The sequence below is a fragment of the Vitis riparia genome, chromosome 6, assembly GCF_004353265.1.
Source record: "Vitis riparia cultivar Riparia Gloire de Montpellier isolate 1030 chromosome 6, EGFV_Vit.rip_1.0, whole genome shotgun sequence".
Lineage (NCBI taxonomy): Eukaryota > Viridiplantae > Streptophyta > Magnoliopsida > Vitales > Vitaceae > Vitis > Vitis riparia.
The window spans coordinates 22,345,619-22,367,785 of record NC_048436.1 but is presented as its reverse complement, the minus strand read 5'-3'; the positions used below and the strand labels follow the sequence as shown (position 1 = coordinate 22,367,785).

Genomic DNA, 22,167 nt, shown 5'->3' with positions numbered 1-22,167 from the left:
GATTGCAAAATTTACATCTTAAATATTATTCCCCGAAAACTTCAATAACATACTTCCACACAAATTTTTTTCTTGAATTTCTCGAATTGGAGGAACTCATTCTAAAAAAAACCACCAATAATCATATTCAAATTTTCATATAACAATATAATTGACTAAAAAATAATAACAAGGCATAATTAAAAGGAATTTAAAAATGAAATACAAAATTTAATTGGTTTAAATTTTAAAAAACCAATATTTTTTTAGAGGAATTTAAAAATTATACACATAAATTTTAATTGGAATTTAATAATAAAATAAAGAAAATTTAGGTGAAAATTAAAATTAAACCAGAAATAAAAAAAATAAAAATTCAAAAATAATTATCTTTTATATAATTTTAATTATATTTGTTTGTTCACACTTTATTTTATGATAAACATTAAAAATAATATTTAAATTTTTTTTCCTTTCTGAATGATTTCCTAGAAGCAAACATATTAAAAATAACTAAAAAACTTCAAAAAAAAAAAAAAATATTAACAAAAGCTTTTTATCTTCCCTAGCCAAACTGTGAATTAAAATTAGAATATTTAAATAATAAAAATGGATGAAGGGAGAAATGACTTAGTGGCAAAGGGTTTAAATATATATACATATATATAGGATGAAGAAGCACAATTGATTTGATTAAAAAAAAAAATCGTTGAAAAGCTGACTGAGAAAGAGAAGCCTGTGTCGATTGCCGAGAGAGACGAAAAGGGAGAAACCATGGAAGTGGGAGAAATCCATGGGAGATGAAGCCGAGAAAGGGAAAGAGATGAAAAGATGATGAGAGGGAAAAACATGGGAGACGAAGAAATGGAGATCGTGAGTTCGCGACATACCTGGAGATGAATGAGAGGGGTTGCCACCGGAAAAGATGCACTGCGGTTGGTCGCCACCTGAGGTTGAGCACTTCGTCGCCACCTGAGGTAGGGTTTCGTTGAGTTTTTCTCCCAATTTGTGTTTGCCAAAATTTTCAATCGGGACTCGGGTTTCAGGGATTACTTAAGGTTTTTTTTTTTAATTTCTGTTCATGGCCACATCAGCTCCCTGTAAAAGGCGTGATCAAAGCGTGCCTCAATCGCGCCTCACTGGAAAAAGCATACGTCTTTTAGGCATTGCGTTTTATTTCTTACGCCTCAAGCTGTTTTCACCCCACCTCGCCCTTAGGCGCGCTTCAAGGCGCACCCGAGAAGCGCCTTTTAAAACTTTGCTCTAAACAAACTGTTGTTCAAAAAGAGACATAGCATGTGTAGTGTTGCTGTATATGCAAACCTGTTGAACATGTTTCTGCTGTGAAAGTAAGAGGGCACTGATCACACAAAACGACCAACTAAATGCAAAATATATGACTGAATTCAATGTAATGAACCTTGGCAAGCCTTGAAGCAACAGAAGATGTAGATTAGGTAGACCTACATTATAGAGTAATATTACATTAATTATTCTTCTTGAATATAGTTTTCCTTTTTCCTCAAGGATCATCAATCAAAAACTCTCAAAACACTTTGAAATGGATTCGTAGTATCCTCTCTTTCAGTGAAACCCTAAAATGCTCAAATTCGAGTGAAATATATTACTCTCCTTCACTCAATGTAAATGAGAATTTAAAGAAAATGGCTTTACTTTTGAGGGTGTGTGAGGTTGCCAAAACGAGCTACAACTACGACACAAGCCACGATACTATTATTATGATAGCAAAGCTGAACTCCAATGTAGAGATCTCCGCTCCTGCAGCAAATCATAATCCAAAGGACTTCTCCACCTTCTGGATTTGGTTGAGGAATATCCATGTCATCTGCAAAATGCACACACATCTAATGATCAGAAACCAAATCAATTGAACAAGAAACAATATCTGAAAAACTTCAAGACCAGGGATGGGGTAGGTAGAGTCTAGGTGTAGTCGTGCTGTAATTCATGTGATTCAATGGACCCAGAAAAAAAAATGGTGCAAGGCAGAAGACTACCGAGAGAGACTGACTAGGGGGTGCCTTCAACCCCCTGGAAGGGGATGGGGAGAGTGTAGGGGTAATCTTGCGGTAATTCATGTAATTCAATGAATCGAATAAAGAATACTCTAAGTAGATGAAAAAGGGTAAGGCAAGAGAGAGTACCATGACATGGGGGGCAATTCTAACACAATAGACAGGAAATCCTGTGTAGAATTTGAAGGGACCTCCTGCTTTCAGGGTTTTCATGGCACAGTCCATAGAGCCTGTGTAAGGATACTTCCCTAAAGCATCAGGTTGCATTTTCTGGATCTGGGTTTTGACATAATCAAAAGGTAAACTGCAAGCAGCAGCAAAGAATCCAGAAACAGTACTTGCTCCTGAAAATAAACAAAGAAAGCAATTCACTATACCACAGAAGTAATACAATAAAAGCCAGTATATTATATAAAATAAAATATCCAGCAACATTCTGCAAGTATGTCAACACTTATCATGCACCCGAGTGTATTTCCACTTAATATAGTGAGAAAATTAGGCAATTACACTTCCTTAGGTACACTGGGACACAAGGAATCCAACATGCTCAATCTCAGATATTTATCCCAAGAGGTTACAGGATGTGCATTGGAAAGTAATAAAATATCCAGCAACATTCTGCAAGTATGTCAACACTTATCATGCACCCAAGTGTATTTCCACTTAATATAGCGAGAAAATTAGGCAATTACACTTCCTTAGGAACACTGGGACACAAGGAATCCAACATGCTCAATCTCAGATATTTATCCCAAGAGGTTACAGGATGTGTATTGGAAAGCAAATGTTTTTTGAATTAAATGATTCATGTGCTTGAGTTTGCTCCAAGTACTAAAAGGTTGTCCACTCTCCATGCAGTTGGCAGATGCGAGTGGTACTAATGAGTTTGGTTAAAAAGGAGAACAAGAATTCCAACAGTACTGCCCAGAAAGCAAAATTCCACTACAAGAGATTAAGTTTGAAAGCATTTATTTTAATTCAGATGAGTTTCATATTCTGGATGTTAAACTACTGTTGAATCCAAAGATGATTTAAATAAATCATGAAATGTTAACTAACAGAGTGAACTTTGGATTGGATTATATCACAATATATTATCTAGGCATACTCGGCAGAAGTGACTATTTCAGAGAATAAATAAATGAATAAAAATGCTAAGCATTCAACCACTCTATCCATATCCATATGTCTTGTCATGTAGGAGTTGGTATCCAAAGAGGATCTCCTGCAACATTTGATTTTTCCCCTATAGCATTCAAGTGTATGCAAAATCAGCCTTAGTCCAAAATTAACATCACACGATAGCAACAAAATCTTACCTATTATAGTAGTAGCCTCGCCAAAGCCAAGATTATCCTTGAAAAACTCGACACTTTGATCATAAGAGGCAAGCATTCCCATGTTCAGTGCCATTGCTCTCACTACAGTAGGCCCTGCACCTTTCCAGAGAGCCAGAACCCCTTCATCTGCAACAATGCGATAAAGAGCATGGAATGCATTTGTGTAATGTCGGCGTTGAGCAGCAGGTAAGGTGGCATCAGCCTGCATACGAATGAGTGCCAAATCTGCTGGACTACCAACACAAGCTCCAATCGCTCCAGCAGTTAGCCCACAAAGAGCTTTCTGATACAGAGGTAGGGGCTTCCCATCATTGGCTTCAATGGCTTTGGCCGTCAAAATTCTGAAGAAAAGAAAGGGAAGAAAAGGATCCCAAATAAATAAAAAGGTTGTACAAGTTTCTAGAATCACACAACTATCATTGGAAGCAATGGCTTTGACTGTTAAAAGTCTAAAGAAAAGAAAGGGAAGACAGGGATCCCTAATAGATAAAAAGGTTGCACAAGTTTCTAAAATCAAAAAAATAATTTCATATGCCTTTTCAGTCAAAATGAACATCAATTTAAGCATTAAATAAATCATAACATTTGCATTTATCTAGCATTTGAAGTGACTCCATTTGTATTGTTTACAGCTTTCTTAAGTCCATTTGTGCCATTTTGGAACTTAAAAGAGGATTTGTATCTAGGATTTCCTTAGCTGATATGGTTTATACTGGTGTGGGCTTGAAATAAAATCATTTGAACAGAATCTCCATCCTAAAGAATGCTTTAGTGCCTTCAAACGATTTTATCTCAATGGAATATCCTTTCAAACCACTAATAAAATAAACAGAAATAATAATAAAAGCCCCAACCACAAGACAAACATTATAATCTAACAAGTTCCTGCAAATAGTTCCAAAGCCAATTCCTTTCTTGTGTCCATATTCTCAATGTTTTCCAACCCAAGCCTCCTAAGAAGAGAAGTTCACTAGATATGGTCAAAATGATATGTCCATGAATAAACAAAAGAAAGTGGCATAATATAAAGTCTTGGGAAAGAAAATGTTTTGGTATAAAGTTTACTTCTGACCTTTCCAAGGAATGCAATGACATTAGTTTTTTTTTAGGTAAATAAGAAAATATATTAAATGTGCTTGGAAATGGCACACCAAGTACACACAAAGCAATAACATTAGCTTTTAACAACCCTCCCATACCCACATGCATTATTTTAAAGAATAAAGAACAAAAACTTTAAGGATGGTTAGATGCTGCACAACAATAATTAAGTTTGAAGAACACTCACCTGAATGAACCAAGTCGTGCAGTGGTATATGTAGCTTGTCTGAGTAAACCAGCTGACAACCCCTGCACAAAATTATAAAGTTCAGGCAGAGTGATGTGTATAAAAATGCACAATTAGATACATAGCATCACATTAACTCATGGGAGATTGAAGATAATTCCAATATCATGATTAGTGACATTATTTTTTGGAACAAAATTTGTATATGATGCCTTTCCTTTTTAAGTTTATCATTATAACTTGAAATTAGACTCCTATAACAGAAAGAGGCAAGTTTCTCTCTCTCATATATAATTATCAAAAACAACAATTTGTTGATTCAACAACCAAAAAGTACAATGAGGAGCAGTCCAACAATTTGTGGGTTCAACAACCAATAAGTACAAGGAGGAGCAGTCCTTCAAGTAGTTTTCCAAATCAACAATCCAACTACAAGGAGGAGTAATCCTTGACATACATTTATGGTTGTTTACTGATTATCCAAAATAACAATTTGTTGATTCAACAACCAAAAAGTACGAGGAGCAGTCCTTTACAAACTTTTATGGCTGACTTTATCATTTCTATGGGTGTACAAGATAAGCAAGCAACCTGCATTAAACTGAATCAGGAACAAGTCCTCACCTCATCTCAAATCAACCAGAATAGAAGATTTTATAGATCAAATTCAACAACTCCATCGCATATAACTCATTTACCACTAAATCACAAAACTCAAAATTTGTAGAAACAAAACAAACCTTGTAAAATGCACCCATGCCCTCATTCTTAAGCATGGTCTTCGTCACCTCGCCTGCTGATCCCTGACCCAGCTGGATCCTCACCTGTACTCCAAAACATTAAAAAATAACAAATCAGATCTGTATAATCATAAGAGCATTCAACCAACTAGACGACTAAACCAAGTATAAACCCAAAATTTGAGGAAGAACTATCTACTCAAATATATGGCTACCAATAAAACAAGGATCACAACCAGATCTCAGTTACTTTATCAAACAACCAAAATCACCTTTAAGCTCAAACGAGCAAGATTTGATTGCCTAATTATGAACAAAAGAACATGGGTCATTTGAGAAAATGCAAACAAGGAAAGACATCACATGTCTACAACACATTCATCAAATCAAAAAACAAAAACCCATTGAAGAAAAACCTCATTTCTTCATTCAAAAACCCATTAATGAAAGAAGAAAGATGGGTCGTTTCAGAAAAATGTAAGAGAAAAAAAAAAACAACAAAACCCATTATAATCTCCAACACACCCATCAGATCACAAAGAGAAAACCAGAAGCCTTTATACCACTTACTGAAAAAGATCAGGGTCTATTCCAAAAAAACCGCAACAAACAACAAAACGAACTAATTTGCACCACACCCATCAGATCAAAAACCCAAAACCCACCAAAACCCTACCATTTCAGCTCAAAACCCACTAGATTCAACCGCCTACTTCCCAAAAAAACCATGGATTTCCCACAAAACGCCGATAAGAAAAAAGAAACAGTCGATCTGGAGTAAAAACCTTGATCATATCAATGGGCTGGATGACACAAGTAGCGAGCATCCCAGCAGTTCCGCCATTGACGAAGGGCTTGATAGTGGGCCAGACGCCAGAGGCTTTGGGCTTCTTCTCATCTCCCATTTTCCTGAGATTCAAAGCGATTGAGAACAGAGGAAGAGAGAAGGAGGGCGCAGACAACGAGGGAGAAAAAGGGTTTGTGAAGGGAAAACCAAAGTTATACGACTAAAATAGAAGCGACAACAAAAAATATATAAATTCAAAATATTTATATTTTTTATTTGTTATTTCTAAAAAAAATATATCTATGGAAGGAAAATTTAAGTTTGGTTCTGTGACCTTCGATTTGAAGAAATTTACCACACAAACCCTCCTCTTCAACTACACTATTGCCCTCGCAATTTTATTTATTTATTTATTTTTGTGGATGATTTTTTTTCTTTTATTTGTGCATTTATAAAATATTTGAAGTTGTTGTGGGTTAGATTTATTTGGAGGATAGTAGGGGGAATTTGTTAGTGGTTGTAACAATATCTACTTTTTAAAGATGAATTGTTAGTGGAAATTATTTTCCCAGGTTTGGTAATTTATTCATATTTTTCCTAATTTAATTGTATTTATTTAAAAATATATATATGGATATAATGGTGTAAGATTCATGTATTTTTTTATAAAATTTTAAAATAATCAAAATTTTCCTTATCATTTTCATTATTTCTATATATATATATATATATAAAGGATAAAATGGTAAATTTGCATTTTACAGGGTTGTTGAATCTCCTTTATCTTAAAAGCAACGTCAAGTTGTACCTTATTGACTTTCAGCTGAGTAGGACTACCCTCCCCACCTTCAACAACTTGTTTGTAGTTTCACCAAAAGAGTGAGGGCATAATTGTACTTTAATGCGAGGTATTAACAGCATTTTTCTTTTTCTTTTTTTTTAATAATAAATTCCAAAATACCCAGTTAGTACCCCTGGTAAATAAAATTGAAAATAATGAGACTTTTTTTTATATGATATTTGTCCTGGAGGATGGCATCAAGGTAAATAAGATGACGTACAGGACTATTTTCGGTAATCCACTTGCTGGGACTGCTGTACGTTGTCTCGCCTAACCAGGGCCACACAGTCCTAAAGTAAACTAAAATACTAAAATGCCCCTCAATTTTTTATGAAATTACAGTGGCCACTGTTCTGTAATTCTCGCTTGGTTGCCTTACAAATAACGATAATCAAAGATAAAATAATGGGCCGGGCCTCAATGGGCTGGGCTCCTGGGTGGTCCGCCCTATTTCTCGTGGCCCACATGGTGACGTGTAGTTCTATGATTGGAGAATCCAATGAACCTAGGTCAACTAATTTTAAAAACAATAAAATGTTGAAAAAAAAAATTTTTATTGTAAAATATAGATCAAGTGGGTATGTAAGGTGTGCCACTGGTAGTCACGTGACTCACATGGTATTCAAATTGTGACCTATTAATCAACAAACCTTGTTAAAATCAAAAGTTGAAGGTGGTCGTATGATTATTAAATTGTTTTTCTTTAACTTTGTGAAAAATGAAATAAGAAAAACATGTGATATATTATGTACATGTGATTTATAAAACCGATTTGATTGTACTTTAAAAAAACACTTTATAATATACAAAAAAAAAAATCAAAGGTTTGTCAAATTTAGAAAATAGTTTTAAAAAGCTAAAAAATCATTTATATTACTTCTTAAAGAAGCATATGAGAGGTAATTCTTCTAAAAATATTTTTAAAGAAGATATTTTAATTAAAAATATTTCAAACATATTTTTAGTGTCTTTTTGACAATATCTTTAGAAAATAGTGTCTTTGAAAGAAAAATAAGTATTTGATAAAATTTTAAAAATAACTTATAATGCTTTCTAAAAAAGCATTTGATATATCATTTTTTTAAATTATTTTAAGAAAAAAATACTTCAAATAAAAATACTACTGAGCGCGCATCCTTTGAGATACAAAATTTTCTTACTTGGTACTCCCTCTTTAGAAGAAGTTGGTGAAGCCCAACCCATGGGATCACCTCCAACGTCCAACCCCCCTTTTGGGTCAATTTTAATTTAGCCTCCTAAGTGAATGGGCTTGTGGAATGGCAGCCCATTGGACTAAAGAAATGCAAAAGTATGGTGAAGAATTTGGCCCTTTAATCCTTTATTGTCCAATACAGGGATCCATTTTCTCAAATGATGGGCTCTCCCTCCATTTCTTACTTTTTCTCTCTTGGGCCTCTAAAAATTTTAGGATTGGGACAGTTGCTTATCAAATGGGTTGTGCCTAGGATAGAATGCTTGACTTGCTTTTTATTCGTTGATTATTGTGCTTTGTTCACAATTATGATTTGATTTATTTAATTGATATGGGTTTTATTGGCATGATTTTAAATTTTTAAAAATAGTGTATATGTACTCTCATTGATGATATCGTATTTTGAAAAAATATTATTAAAAAAAATGGGCTAAATAAAAACTTAAAAGAATTAAGAGGATTAATAGTCAAGGGTATCATATTCAATGTCTATAAAATGAAATATACATTATTATACTTTATAAATGATGAATTCCAACATTAAGTTAGATATTAACCCAATCTCATAATAGTTTTAGGCAATGTTTTTAAAACCAAATTGATCATTGAATTGAAAAATTTACTAATGCATGATTTGGTAGTCGAACTGATGATCGAAATTAAATCGATGATATCATAAATAATATATATATATAAAATAATAAAATTTTTTTAAAATATATAAAAAATTAAAAATCAATAATATTTATTTTTTATCTTTGATATTGTCAAATATTAGTATAAATATATTAATATTTTAAATTTTATTAAATGAAATGTGTATAATATTTGAATTTGAATATATTCAAAATGAAAGAAAATTTAATTATATATTTTAACTAATATTATAATTTTAGAAATATTATATTATTTTTATTTAATATTATAAATCATTTTTATTTGCCACATCAAGCAACAAAGGGCAAGCCATGTGGTAGGCCATGTCCTTCGCTCAGCTCGGGTCAGAGTTCAAATCCTATCCTCAAGGTGCGCAGTCCAATAAGAGGGTGGTTTGGATTGGGCTTTTGCCTAAAACAATGAATGGAGGCTGGGCTTTTATCTGGGCCATGAATAAAAGGTGGAGAAATTGACTTGTTCAATTTATGTAGAATCGCTCTATTCAGACGATTTATTAGTCAATTTGTCGATTCAGGCGATTTAGAGCCGGTCCAACTATCAAGCGGTTTGAAAGTGAAGATCCGAAAAGGCCACTGATGGATGGTTGGCCTAGTTGAACTGATCAATCCGATCTAGTTTTCAAAACATTGGTCTTATGTAACCCTCTATTAATTTCATAGTGGGATATTTAGCATGCATAAGCACGACAATTTGTCAAATTATAATTTTAAATATACTTAAATTGATGATTATAAATCACGTTTTTTTTTGTCAAACACTTGTTCAATCCGTTTTATTATATTTATTCGATTAAGGAGATTAAATCTAAATTACAGATAACAGTTTTAAAAAATTGCAAATATAATAAAATGTTTAGTCCTTATTGTTTTTTCTTATTATACTTTACACACCTAGTATTCCTACTATATTTGTAGATTCAAACTTATTTGGGAGGCAATATGGTCTCATTTTAGGATTAATTATACCGGATCTTTTTTTGTTATTATTTTCATCATTTAGTTATTTTCTTGAGCCAATTACTTTTAGGTTGATGACCTACTCTATTTAAAATTGCGAATGCATGTTGGGCCTCAATTCCACAAGAGTCTACCACCTTTTAATCAACATCAAGTACTTTGAGTTATATATGATAAGATATGATCATATAATATTGGGCATGCCCAATTTCTTTCCATCAATTCTATGGTACAAGAAAATAAATAGTGAAAGTACACAACAAAAAATCAATAGGAATAATAATAATAATAATAATAATGCAAGGCATTAAAGATGGTGAATGGACATAATTATCATGTAAGGCCTTTGTGTCCTCTCTCTTTTTCTCCTTTAAGACTAGGTACATATGGTGGGTGAGGAAAAAATATTTTTTTCTTACCCACCTAAGGATGCCAACAATTTTTTTCATTCAAAGTGCTATTTTTTATACATTTTTTTTTTTTGGGATAACCACCTATTAAGTATTTCCCTAAAAAATACTACAAGTAATTTTTTTTCAATTTTTTAAAAATGTTTTCTAAACTTTATTAAACATCTTTTTTTTTTTTTTTCAAAAACGCTTTTTATATTATAAATGCTTTCTAAAAACAATGTCAATCAAACTCTAAAATATGTCTAAATTTGACCTCTATTTTTTGTTTAAAATTAGTATTAATCCTATGCTATATTCAAATATCAAATAAGTCCTTATATTAAAAATTGATGAGAAAATTCATGTGACAAGATCGTAAATAAATCAAAAACACGTAGAGACATTTTATATATATATAAAACAAAAAATTCTATATGATATTGAGAATGATTTAACAATAGCATCACTTCAAAAAATAGAAAGTAAAAGAGATTTTTGAGATATCGATGAAAGTATAAGAGTGGATTTTGTATTTTATCCTATGATTTCTAAAAGGAATGCAATTGTCCATGGCAATATGATTTTAAGTGACAAGTTTTTTTTTTGGAATCATTAGTCTTGTCAAAACCACAAAAATTGAAAGCAAATGCATGAATCAAAACAAAGAAAACATACAATGGACCCATATGAAGGCCACCAAACTTTGCACTCAAAGAATTTGAAGTCAATCATGTTATATGATTCATATAATGTCACATTATTAAAAACAAAACATTCATTATACATAGCTCTAAGAATCATATCTTTACGCATCATCAAGTTTTTATAATTTCCTCGATCAAACTAAAATATAGCCTAAATACTATAATTATAACACAACACATTTTTCGACATAATTCAATAATTAGATATAATACAATTGACCCAGTAAGAGGAACAATTTGTTCACTAAACCATTTTAAAAACCCGTCATTAAACAAGTCTTAATGGATCATCTGAACTAATTAACAACAACAATAATAACACAAAATTAAATCATATATAGATAGTTTATACAATTATATTTTTTTCCCCTCTTGAAAGGGCACCTAAAAGAATATATGGGCATGTGAATGCCAACTTACTAAGCTCAATAATAAATGTTTTAACCAACTTTGTTGGTCCAACACCCGGCAAATAAGTATATATCATACAAAGACTAAAGGTCCCCCATTGTATGGTGGAGAGCCATGCATTTCTTGCTGTCAAGCTTATCTTCTCCTCATATTTTATGGCCCTATCTGGCTTCTTTTCTCGTTCTCAATGATTCCAACCCCTCGAAACCCTTCATTTATTTTTGTTTGTATATGGTATACCATACATAGATTGGTGAAGTAACAGCCTAGCTAGCTTCACAGCTTGTCACACAATAAGACAATGATAAAAAGGTACAACAACAACTTCCATTGAATTATTTTTAATCTTTATATAAATAGAGAGACTAAATTAATGTTACTTTCAAATTTCACATACTAACACCCACCTAAACATATTTTATGAATAAAATTTATTTTTTAGAAAATTATTAAACCCACCTGCTTAAAATAATTTAACCAAAATCTCTCTAAAAAATAAATTTTATAAATAATATAAATTTATAAGGGTGTTAATTGATGAAATTTGAAACAAATAATGATAAAACAAGTAACGATTAAGAATATTTATATTATACTCTTTTGTGAAATTCTCTTCCTATTAAAGTAATATTGTCTTCATTGAAGGATCACATCGATAAATTGATCAGAAACTTCAATCCCTTATGTGAACTTTGTTAAACACACCTACCTATTTTTTTTTTTAATCTAAAATCTATTTTATAAATGATACAAATTTATAAGGAGTTAATTAACATAATTTGAAATAAATGATGATTAGAGATGTGATAATCCGTATATTTACATTAAGTATATATAGGTTTGATGTGAAATAGTATATTCTTCAACTCTACTCGATGGAAGAGTTAAAAAGTAGGTTGAACGTGTCATGACATGGATGTTAAATTTGTTGGGTTGTGGTAGCTAGGTTCACTAGCTTCATTACTTAGAGATCTTAGAAGTCAAGCTTAGGTCAATTTGATCATTTAGAAATTAATATATATTTTTAAATTATTGAATTATTATGAGACATAAAGTTAGATTTAGAGTCCAATTCCAAGTTTCTAGAATTAAATATAAGTAAATGCATCGATTACTTTTGTTTGAAATGGTGTTTTCATTATATTGTCCTTTTGTTACTTTTTGATGATTCTCTTCTAATTTTTACCCTCAAAACTAATTAAAGACTCCCATGATAATTTTGTTCCAAACACCTATTTTTCTTCCCTAATAATGAATTTTGTAATTAAATTTACATTGCCATTGACCAAAAGGGGAGGACTAAGATCAAAGGAAAGGTCATTTCTTTCCTTGGGTATTTGGAAGGGTAAAATTGGTATTTTTAATATAAATTGAAAATAGAAAATTTTACTTCGCAATTTAAATATGAGAAACAATTTTCTCGACTTATTTTCATAAATTTGTTGTATACTATTGTGTGCAGTGTATGTGTAATACAAAAAATTTTAAAATATTATTATTCTTTTCAATTATTTCTACAAACATTTTATTAAAATTAATTCAAAACATTTCAATTTTTTAAAAAGAAAAATTATTTTAAGAGTAAATAAAAAAACTATTTTTTTTCTTATTAATTTACTAAATGTACTCTCTAAAATAAAAAAATATTTTAAGAATAGTTATCATAAAGACACTTGATACCTTCTTTTTAAAAAAAAAAAAAAATTTGATGCAAATATATCCCATTAAAATTAGTTTCATGACAATAAGTTTCTAATTCTTATAAATACTAGCGAGATATATTTTAAGGTCTTGAAGGTCAATATATCAAATTGCTTCAATAAATTTATAATAATAACAATAACAATAATAATAGAGTCATTTATATTAACAATAATATATGATTTTAAATTAAATTTACTTAATAGTCATTCCTTTCAATACCTAGTAATCAAAGTTTCTTGAAGGTTTGTTAAACAAAGTTTTCAAAAATAATTTTTAAAAATAATACTTACAAATAGTTTTTAATTATTTTAATAAAAAAATTTAATTTGGAACTAAAATATGAAAATTACTTTTCTTTGTTTATACAATGCAAAAGTTACAAAATATTATTTAACATCTTTTTCAATTATTACTCAAAACATCTACAATTGAAAACAAAAGTTGATAATCATGTTCTCTAATGTAGAAATTTGATTTTGGTTATAAAAATTGGAAATTATTTAAAAAATGATTCCCAAATATTTCCTAACTATCCAATTTTGGTTTATAATAAATTTATATAAAAAAAATTATATATATATATATATATATATATATATATATATATATATATATATATATATATATGAATTTATTTTTAATTATGTAAATATATTTTAAAGTCATGAAAACATAAAATTTAAAATTCATAATATTTATATGAAAAATAAAAAAATTATTATATCATTATAAATGATTTTAGAATCGATACTAATGCATGCAATCGAGGAAGATAATTAGAGTTTCGAGCTCGAGTGAATCAAAATTCAAATATATTTGAGCTAAGGGGATATTTATAGGATAAAACCGACCCGACCCACTTACCCGAGTGGTGAAAATGAGAGGGGCAAAACGGGAAATTAGAAAATGGGTCGGTGAAAGAGAAAGTGGGGCCCACATAGAGCTGGCTCAAATGGTGGGGCCTCTGTTTTCGGACTCCAAAAAAGAATCAAATTCTATTAAATCTCCATTTTTTTATTCTTAAAAAAAGGTAGAGAGAGAGAGAGACCAGAGAGCGAAAAGGGTTTCCCTATATATCTCTATCATATTCGCAGGGAAACAAAAAAATCTTCTGTATTCTTGGCGGATACTCCGATCTGGACTAGCGATCTACGAATTGGGTTTCTGGTTGTGTTTTGATTGAGAGAAAATGAGAGAAATTATAAGCATACACATTGGCCAAGCAGGGATCCAGGTGGGAAATTCATGCTGGGAGCTCTATTGCCTCGAACATGGCATTCAACCTGATGGCATGATGCCCAGGTACCCATTTCTCAATTTTCAGTTTTTGACGCTTTTTTCTTTTTTTCTTTTATCTTTTTGGTCTGAATTGGGTTTGGTAGAGGGTTTTGTGTTTGTTTGGTTTCTTCTTATTTGATCCATGTTTTGATGTTCTTAATTGTGGGTTTTTGGGAAATGTGTTGGGTGATTTTGAATGATTTGGGGAGATTTTTTAAGGGTTTGTTGAATTTAATCCAGATTACCATTTTCTGGGGGAGATTTCTTTGATTCGTGTGGTTGAATTGTGTTTGACTCGGTTAATTTGCTTGATCATCCATTGGAAAATGGTGTACTTCAAAGGAGAGGGGGGAGATTAAGAGATCTTTAATTCGCTTGCTGTTCTATAAATTGATCACAGAAAGGTAAACTGTTGAACAGATAACGCCATGGACTCAGAAGCACACTGTTTTGTCTCTTTCTATTTGGGTTTGTGGCTCAAACTCATGGACTGTATTATGATCGATATTGATTCGGCTTTGTGTCTGTAATGGGTATGGTACCTTTTTTTTCTCTGTAGTAGTAAAGGGAAGAATGGGGTAGTGTTATTTTGTTTATTGTGGGTCAATTTTGGAAATTTTGATTTCCTTCTACTATGTATTTCCTTGCTTGTGTTTGTTTTGTGGGTTGTGGCCTTTTTCTGTTTTTGAATTCTCAGGATATTGGAAGCAGCTTGTTGTTTTGAGGTCAGATTTGTAGCAGGAAACTTATGGACTTTAGTGTATTTGCAGTGATACTACAGTGGGCGTTGGGCACGATGCTTTCAACACCTTCTTCAGTGAGACCGGCGCAGGCAAGCATGTGCCTAGAGCGATATTTGTTGATCTGGAGCCAACTGTCATTGATGAAGTCAGGACTGGAACGTACAGGCAGCTGTTCCATCCTGAGCAACTAATTTCTGGCAAGGAGGATGCTGCGAATAATTTTGCAAGAGGACATTATACAGGTAAGCTTCATTTTTTGTTGAATTCATAAATTGGCATTTCTTCTGTGTATATTTTGATGGCTTATGTGGTTTTGGTTGTGTCCTACAGTGGGGAAAGAAATCGTAGATCTATGTCTCGATCGAGTGAGGAAATTAGCTGATAACTGCACTGGCTTGCAAGGGTTTTTGGTGTTCAATGCTGTTGGTGGTGGCACTGGTTCGGGTCTGGGGTCTTTGTTGTTAGAACGTTTGTCTGTAGACTATGGAAAGAAGTCAAAGCTTGGGTTCACTATCTATCCTTCTCCCCAGGTATATAAGTTTCTAAGTTAAGACTGTGAGCCCCATACCGACAGCATAAATTATGTTGCCATTATAATGATTATAAGCAGCAAACATCCCTATATGGTATCCATATTAAATTTAAAAAGATGATGGTTGCCTTTATTATGGCCATTGTCTCTTTTATGTTTGTTGAAGGTATCTCTTAACTTATTATTATTATTGTGAAATCAAAGGTAAACTTGTTATTGTTAAAATGAAATTAATTACTTGAAAAAGGAAAACAAACATGGCTATTCAATATGTGATTATAAGCCTTGGTGATATGGAACCTGGTTAAATCTGACATATCCTTGCTTGCAGGTCTCTACAGCAGTTGTGGAGCCTTATAACAGTGTTCTCTCCACTCATTCCCTCCTCGAACACACAGATGTAGCTGTGCTCTTGGACAATGAAGCCATTTATGATATCTGCCGTAGATCCTTAGATATTGAGAGGCCAACTTACACCAATTTGAATCGATTGATATCCCAAATCATATCGTCTTTGACCACTTCCTTAAGGTTTGATGGAGCCATTAATGTGGATATCACAGAGTTCCAGACTAATCTTGTACCATATCCTCGTATACATTTCATGCTCTCTTCATATGCCCCGGTTATCTCTGCTGAGAAAGCATATCATGAGCAGCTATCAGTTCCTGAGATCACAAATGCAGTATTTGAGCCCTCAAGTATGATGGCCAAGTGTGATCCAAGGCACGGGAAATACATGGCATGCTGCTTGATGTATCGTGGAGATGTCGTTCCCAAGGATGTTAACGCTGCTGTTGCCACCATCAAAACCAAACGGACTGTTCAATTTGTTGACTGGTAAGAAAAATGCATTAATTTGGGCAAATAATTGGGAATAGTTAGTGAGGTTGGATGAAAAATGCTAATATATGGAAATGATGTTCAAGATTGTTTAGGGCTTGCTGTTGTTATTCTTTAAATATCAGGGACATCATTTTCTGGGAGTGCTGAGGGTATATGGTGAATGGTTTTGGACCAATATTTTCATCTAAGATGTTTTTATCAAATAAGACCAAGTCAACTCTGTCAGGTCATGCTGGCTTCCCCATGATGACATGGACCTGTTTTTGCTGTGAGTGACAGAATGGGAAGGGGCCATCATTTTGTGATTGCTTAAGTAGAGCTTAGGTGCATGATTCTCTTTCTTCTCAGCCTAAGAAAAACACTAGTCCAGTAATGGGAGATATTGTCTTCATCGGCATGGGTTGAGACTTAAACGATTTTTCAATAATGTAGGTAACTTAGAGGAAGAGCCTTTGGTTTTAGAACACTTATGTATGTATGTATGTTATTGTGTGTTCACCTTCAATGTTCCAAAAAAGTGAATGGTTGGTGACTCTTTACTTTATTGCTGTCAACCTGTAGGTTCAGAGATTTTTCAGAACTTTATGGAAGTGATGATTGGTGTAGGATTAGGTCCCAATCATCACAATTTGGTTAGAATTGTGTTCATACCCTTCAACGCATGTGTTCTTTTCTCTCATCATCTTTTCCCAGTCTGAAAAACTTTCTTATTTGGGTTTTGTAGGTGCCCAACTGGCTTCAAATGTGGTATTAACTATCAGCCTCCCACAGTGGTACCTGGGGGTGATCTTGCTAAGGTGCAGCGAGCTGTGTGCATGATAAGCAACAACACAGCAGTGGCTGAGGTGTTCTCGCGCATTGACCATAAATTTGATCTCATGTATGCCAAAAGGGCATTTGTTCACTGGTATGTTGGTGAAGGCATGGAGGAAGGAGAGTTCTCAGAAGCTCGTGAAGATCTGGCTGCTCTTGAGAAAGATTATGAGGAAGTCGGCGCTGAAGGCGTGGATGACGACGAGGAAGCTGAAGATTATTAAGGTAGTTCAGCAGGCGTGTCATCTGGAAGATTGGCTGAAGATGTGAGGGTTTGCCCGCCACCTCATCCCGTATCTCTCTTTTGTTATATGTATCTTGTGTTTTCCATTATCTCTTTTCATGCTATGGAATTGTTGAAGTTGTGCCTTCTTCTCTGATAAGATGTATTTCTGTGGGATCAAAGGAGTGGTTTTTCAGAATCATGAGTTGCTTTTGCATCACTCTAGTCAGAAATGTCACAGTTTTGTCTTCTCTGTCCCTTTTCATTGCAGTAAAACACTTTTAACAGGTCCCTTGAGTCATTCAATCAAGTTCTCTTTGCTCTCCCCTCCCCCACCACTTCCATGTTCAATTAAAGGGCGTGCTCTCTCAATTAAACAGTTTAGATTTATACGCCATTAGTAGTTGTTAGTGCAGGATGCAGACATTCTACTCTGGTTACCATGTGTAAGTGGTTCGGGATTTAGGATGATTTCAATTTTTTTCAAGGGTTCTCAAAAGAAAAAGGAAATTCTAAACGAACGCTCGAGGCTAATCTATTAGGACTAACCATATTGGACAGTTGTCCTTTCCCTGAAGCTAACCGATATCTTTACCATTTCACCCAAAGAGGTCTTCTTTTGGGGAAGCATATGGCTCCTTACCAAGTTGTCCTAGAGTCCATTTCCTCCCTATTGTTTGGTGTGAGAGAAGGAAAAATATGCAGTAAGGAAAAGTAGCCGCTCCAAATTGATGAAAGGAACTATGGGTTCAATTTAATCTTGTTACACTAATGGGACAAAGGGTGTCTTTTCATTTGTAGAGGCTGGAGATTTTAGTTTGGTTTGTTTGGTCCTCCGCTTCCTGAATCCCATGCTTCGGCTGCTATCTACATTTGAAAGATCATAGAACAATTTTAAATGATGTGAGGAATGATGATTGGGTGGTAGGAAGCTAGGGCTTCAATTTTTAATGATGTGAAGAGGAATGATGATTGGGCTTCGAGAAACCACTGAAAGACAGTTTGGAGACAAAATCTTCAACACACATACGCTTTATTTCAACTACATCCCTAGAAATCCTTTACTTGTTATCTTTTTGGCTCTTATAAAGAAGAGAAAAAAAAAGTCAATTGTGCGAGAACAATCTGAAAGAACTTTGCTGTTCAAAAGTGATATTATAGGATGTGTACTGGGTAGTCTTCTCCCTGTCCAGAATTTCGTAGCACTAACATTGAGAGAGACACGGCAATTGTCATAAGAAAGGAAGAGTACACAAAACATCTCTAGAATCACAAACATTCTCCCTGTAGTCATCTTCTTAGTATTTTTCTACTTTCATGAGAGGTAAGAGGGGGAGGGGGAGAGGGAGATCAACCTGTGCAGAACAGCTGACACAGTGAAGGATCCCAGAAAGCATCATTGGAATCGTAAACATTTTCCATGTACTCATTTACTCCATTCATGCCATTGAATGATGCTGATATATTTCTTTCTACTTTCATGAGCCCGAATTCCGTCATATCTAGGTCTGTTGCTCTGGACAACAACTCAGCATGTTTAGGAAACTCAAAACCGTCCTGGGTTGATTGAAGCCAATCAGAACCAGCTGGAAATACCCAGGAGGGATCAAATTGAGATGAACCTAGTCTGAGCTCCCCAATGCAGTTGCTCAAATCAGGCCTATATGCATCATCAAACATTTGGATATCTTGTTTCACAACATTAGATGCATGACTAACATTAATGCTATGACTATTACCACTACTAGAACTAGCTCCAGTACTCATTTCAGTGGGAATAGTTGTCAGAGCAGCAGGAGGCGGAGGATGATTTTGTTTTAAATTCTTTTTGCGATGGAGCAGGTTTCTGATCTTCAAAGAGAGCGGAGAATTGGTAGGGGCATGAGTGGCAAAGTTGGTTCGGGTGTTGGAACCGCGAAGAAGGCAGGCAGCTTCATCATAAGCTCGAGCAGCCTCTTCAGCAGTGTTGAATGTCCCCAGCCACATTCTAATCTTCTGCGTTGTGTTCTTGATCTCTGCCACCCATTCCCAGAAGGCCTTTGCCTCACCCCAACAAACTTGCGGCTTTTGCCGCATTTGTTGGTTGCTGTTCTTTCCCTGACCTTGGTCTGTTTGCAGGGTGAAGACACACCATTTGGGTGATTCTGGAAATGGAGTTCCATAGGCTTTGTGTAATGAAGTGAAAAGAAAGAAGGTTTTTGAGTTTTGAAGAAAGAGAAGAGGGTGTGATTGATTTTAAAGAAGGGGGCTTGGGGGAGGGGGGGAGGAAGGTAGTGGCTCGCTCGTCTGTGTCTTCATTCCATTGTCAGGTTGTCATAGAGAATTTGTTCCCATGTAAGGATGACTGATTTCTCAACATTCAGAAGAAGGCCAAATCATATGTATGTTCTCTGTTCATTTTTGTTTGTCATTTTATATACTTGCCCTTCTAGTTTATTTGTGTATATGCTGCTCAACATGTTCTTATATATTGACATTTAACTATTACTTAGTTCGTTCAAGTGATGGGTGTTCTTTTTGTTTTTTAATCGTCCTAAACCAAAATGTTCCCAGTAACAAACCAATGTATGAATGTCTTTGATTTTATATATATGCAAGAGAGTGAGTATTGAGTCGGGAGAGGGAGAAAAGGAGAAGATAGAGAGACATGGAAGACATGTAGGAGGAGGAAGTTGATTTTTTATTTAAAAAAAAAAAAAAACACTTAGTGAAGCGAGAGGAGTCAAAGCTGAGATGATGTGTTGGGGTTGTGTTTTTTATGAATGTATTGTTGTGAAGACAAGAAAGTGCAGGCCAAAGCAAAGCAAGGCATGATGTATAGATCAGGTCAACCGGGGAACAAGAAACAAGGAGAGTCGTGAGGGCACGAAGCCCTGCCACGTGGGTGCACACCACAATCCCCAACTCCCAAGAGTCAAGAGACAAGAAAACAACACCACCAACCTCAACCTCAACCTCAACCGCCTTTGATGGAATCCCACAAAAGTTCTGCAATGGAATCCCTCCTCCCTCTTCCCTCCTCAAATTCATCCTCCAACCACACTAACTTGAATTAAGAGAGCGAGTGACTTAAGAGAATTCATGTTTTCATAGTGTTTTATTATAAAAATTATATGTTTCTACACAATCAATTTATAAATAATTCTTTTAAAAAAATCATTCTGTTATATCACATACTACTAAAAAACTTTTAAACTAATATTTAAATATCAGAATATCAAATGATTTTTTAATAAAAATACTAATAATAAAAGTGTTATAAACTAAAAATATTTTAATTTAAATCATATTTCTAAATTGAAAAATCTAATTTAAATGTATACATTCTTGTTCCCCTTTATTTTATAAGAGTTTTTGTGTTCATGAATTAATTTTATTAGAAGGGTACTTAACTAGAAAATAAAAAAGAATTCCCTCATAAGCTTATAAAAGAAGAGTAACAATATTCTACTCATCTCCTTTTTATCACAATTTTTTTACTACCTGGGGGATAAAAATGATGACGAGATTAATAGAAACTTTATTTAAGTTTTTAATGTTTCACAAGTTGATAATATTAATATTGCATTCGGTTTCTAGGTTTTTGGAATTACCCTTTAAAATTCATTTTATTTGTCATTCAAATTGATTTTAGAGTTAGAATAAGAATCAAAAGTTCATTCCGATTCCTGTAAGAAAACCTTTAGGGGGTGTTTGGTACGTCGGAATAGGGAATGAAAATAATATTTTGTTTTCTTTCCTATTTCTTAGTGGAATGGAATGAATTTGATGATTCCATTTCTAGCATTTGGATGAACTTAGGAATGCAAGATTGGAATGATTATTTGTTTCCATTCTAATGTTTGATAATAATAGGAATGGAAATGAAAAAGAAATAAATTTATAATAATATCCTTACATATAATTTAAAATATTTTTTATTTTTACTGTTATTTTAAAAAAAATAAAATTTGAGAGGTTTTTTGTTATTAAATAATAAGACTAAAAAAATATATATATACTCAATAAATAAAAAATTAACCATAAAAAATCGCACAAATATTTAATTATTATTTTTATTAAAAATTTGAATAATTTGTCTTGCTTAAGTAGTTATAAAATTTGAATCCATAGCTTTAACTAGGAAAGGAAGACCCTGCTAATAATAAACAAAGGGGAAAAAAAACCAAAAGTTTTGTTTTTGTTTGTTTTTTTCTTTTTATTTTTTTCCTAACCATTAAAAATTTTCAATATTGTAAACACGTGAAATCGAAAAATCTTTTTCCAACCATTTCAATTTTTCTCTCCAGTTTCCATTAATACAAGATAAAGAAACATCAAAGATTCCAAACATAAATTAATAAAAAAAAATTAATCGATTTATAGAGAAGAAGAAACACATATAAAAAAGTAGAAGAAGAAAGAGAAAATAAGGTAAACCTGATCGAAGATGTAGAAGGGAGTTTTCAGAACCTAGTTGCAGCAAACAATGACGAATCCTAAATCCAACAATCAAAATGAACATCCAAAACCCTATAAATTAGAAATTGATTTTTTTTTTTTTTAAATATCATGGAAGGTTTAATTGATTCAATTTGGAAGAATCACTTGTTGCAGAGAATTGGATGATGAGTGGATCTCTAACTTTGCAAAGAAGATAAGAAGTGGATGATGAATGGAT

At 33.1% G+C, this 22,167-nt stretch overlaps 3 protein-coding genes across 3 annotated transcripts; 1 reads left to right on the top strand and 2 right to left on the bottom strand.

Annotated features, from left to right (window-relative positions):
- Window positions 1-1,394: 1,394 nt before the first annotated feature.
- LOC117916641 (mitochondrial dicarboxylate/tricarboxylate transporter DTC) lies at window positions 1,395-6,392 on the bottom strand. Its single transcript, XM_034832771.1, has 6 exons — window positions 6,172-6,392; window positions 5,387-5,470; window positions 4,647-4,708; window positions 3,338-3,699; window positions 2,145-2,359; window positions 1,395-1,825 (listed from the first exon to the last, which is right to left on the bottom strand). Exons 1-6 carry the CDS (start codon window positions 6,289-6,291, stop codon window positions 1,769-1,771), a joined length of 900 nt encoding a protein of 299 aa, XP_034688662.1. The 5' UTR covers window positions 6,292-6,392; the 3' UTR covers window positions 1,395-1,768.
- A 7,742-nt stretch (window positions 6,393-14,134) lies between these two features.
- Window positions 14,135-17,813, top strand: LOC117916116 (tubulin alpha-5 chain). Its single transcript, XM_034831974.1, has 5 exons — window positions 14,135-14,374; window positions 15,121-15,335; window positions 15,424-15,623; window positions 15,957-16,465; window positions 17,196-17,813. Exons 1-5 carry the CDS (start codon window positions 14,262-14,264, stop codon window positions 17,506-17,508), a joined length of 1,350 nt encoding a protein of 449 aa, XP_034687865.1. The 5' UTR covers window positions 14,135-14,261; the 3' UTR covers window positions 17,509-17,813.
- A 1,044-nt stretch (window positions 17,814-18,857) lies between these two features.
- On the bottom strand, window positions 18,858-19,716 carry LOC117917112 (ethylene-responsive transcription factor ERN1). The gene is given in 2 exon segments (XM_034833336.1): window positions 18,858-19,534; window positions 19,537-19,716. Coding segments are annotated over 2 exon segments (810 nt in total). The 5' UTR covers window positions 19,670-19,716.
- Between the last annotated feature and the right edge of the window lie 2,451 nt (window positions 19,717-22,167).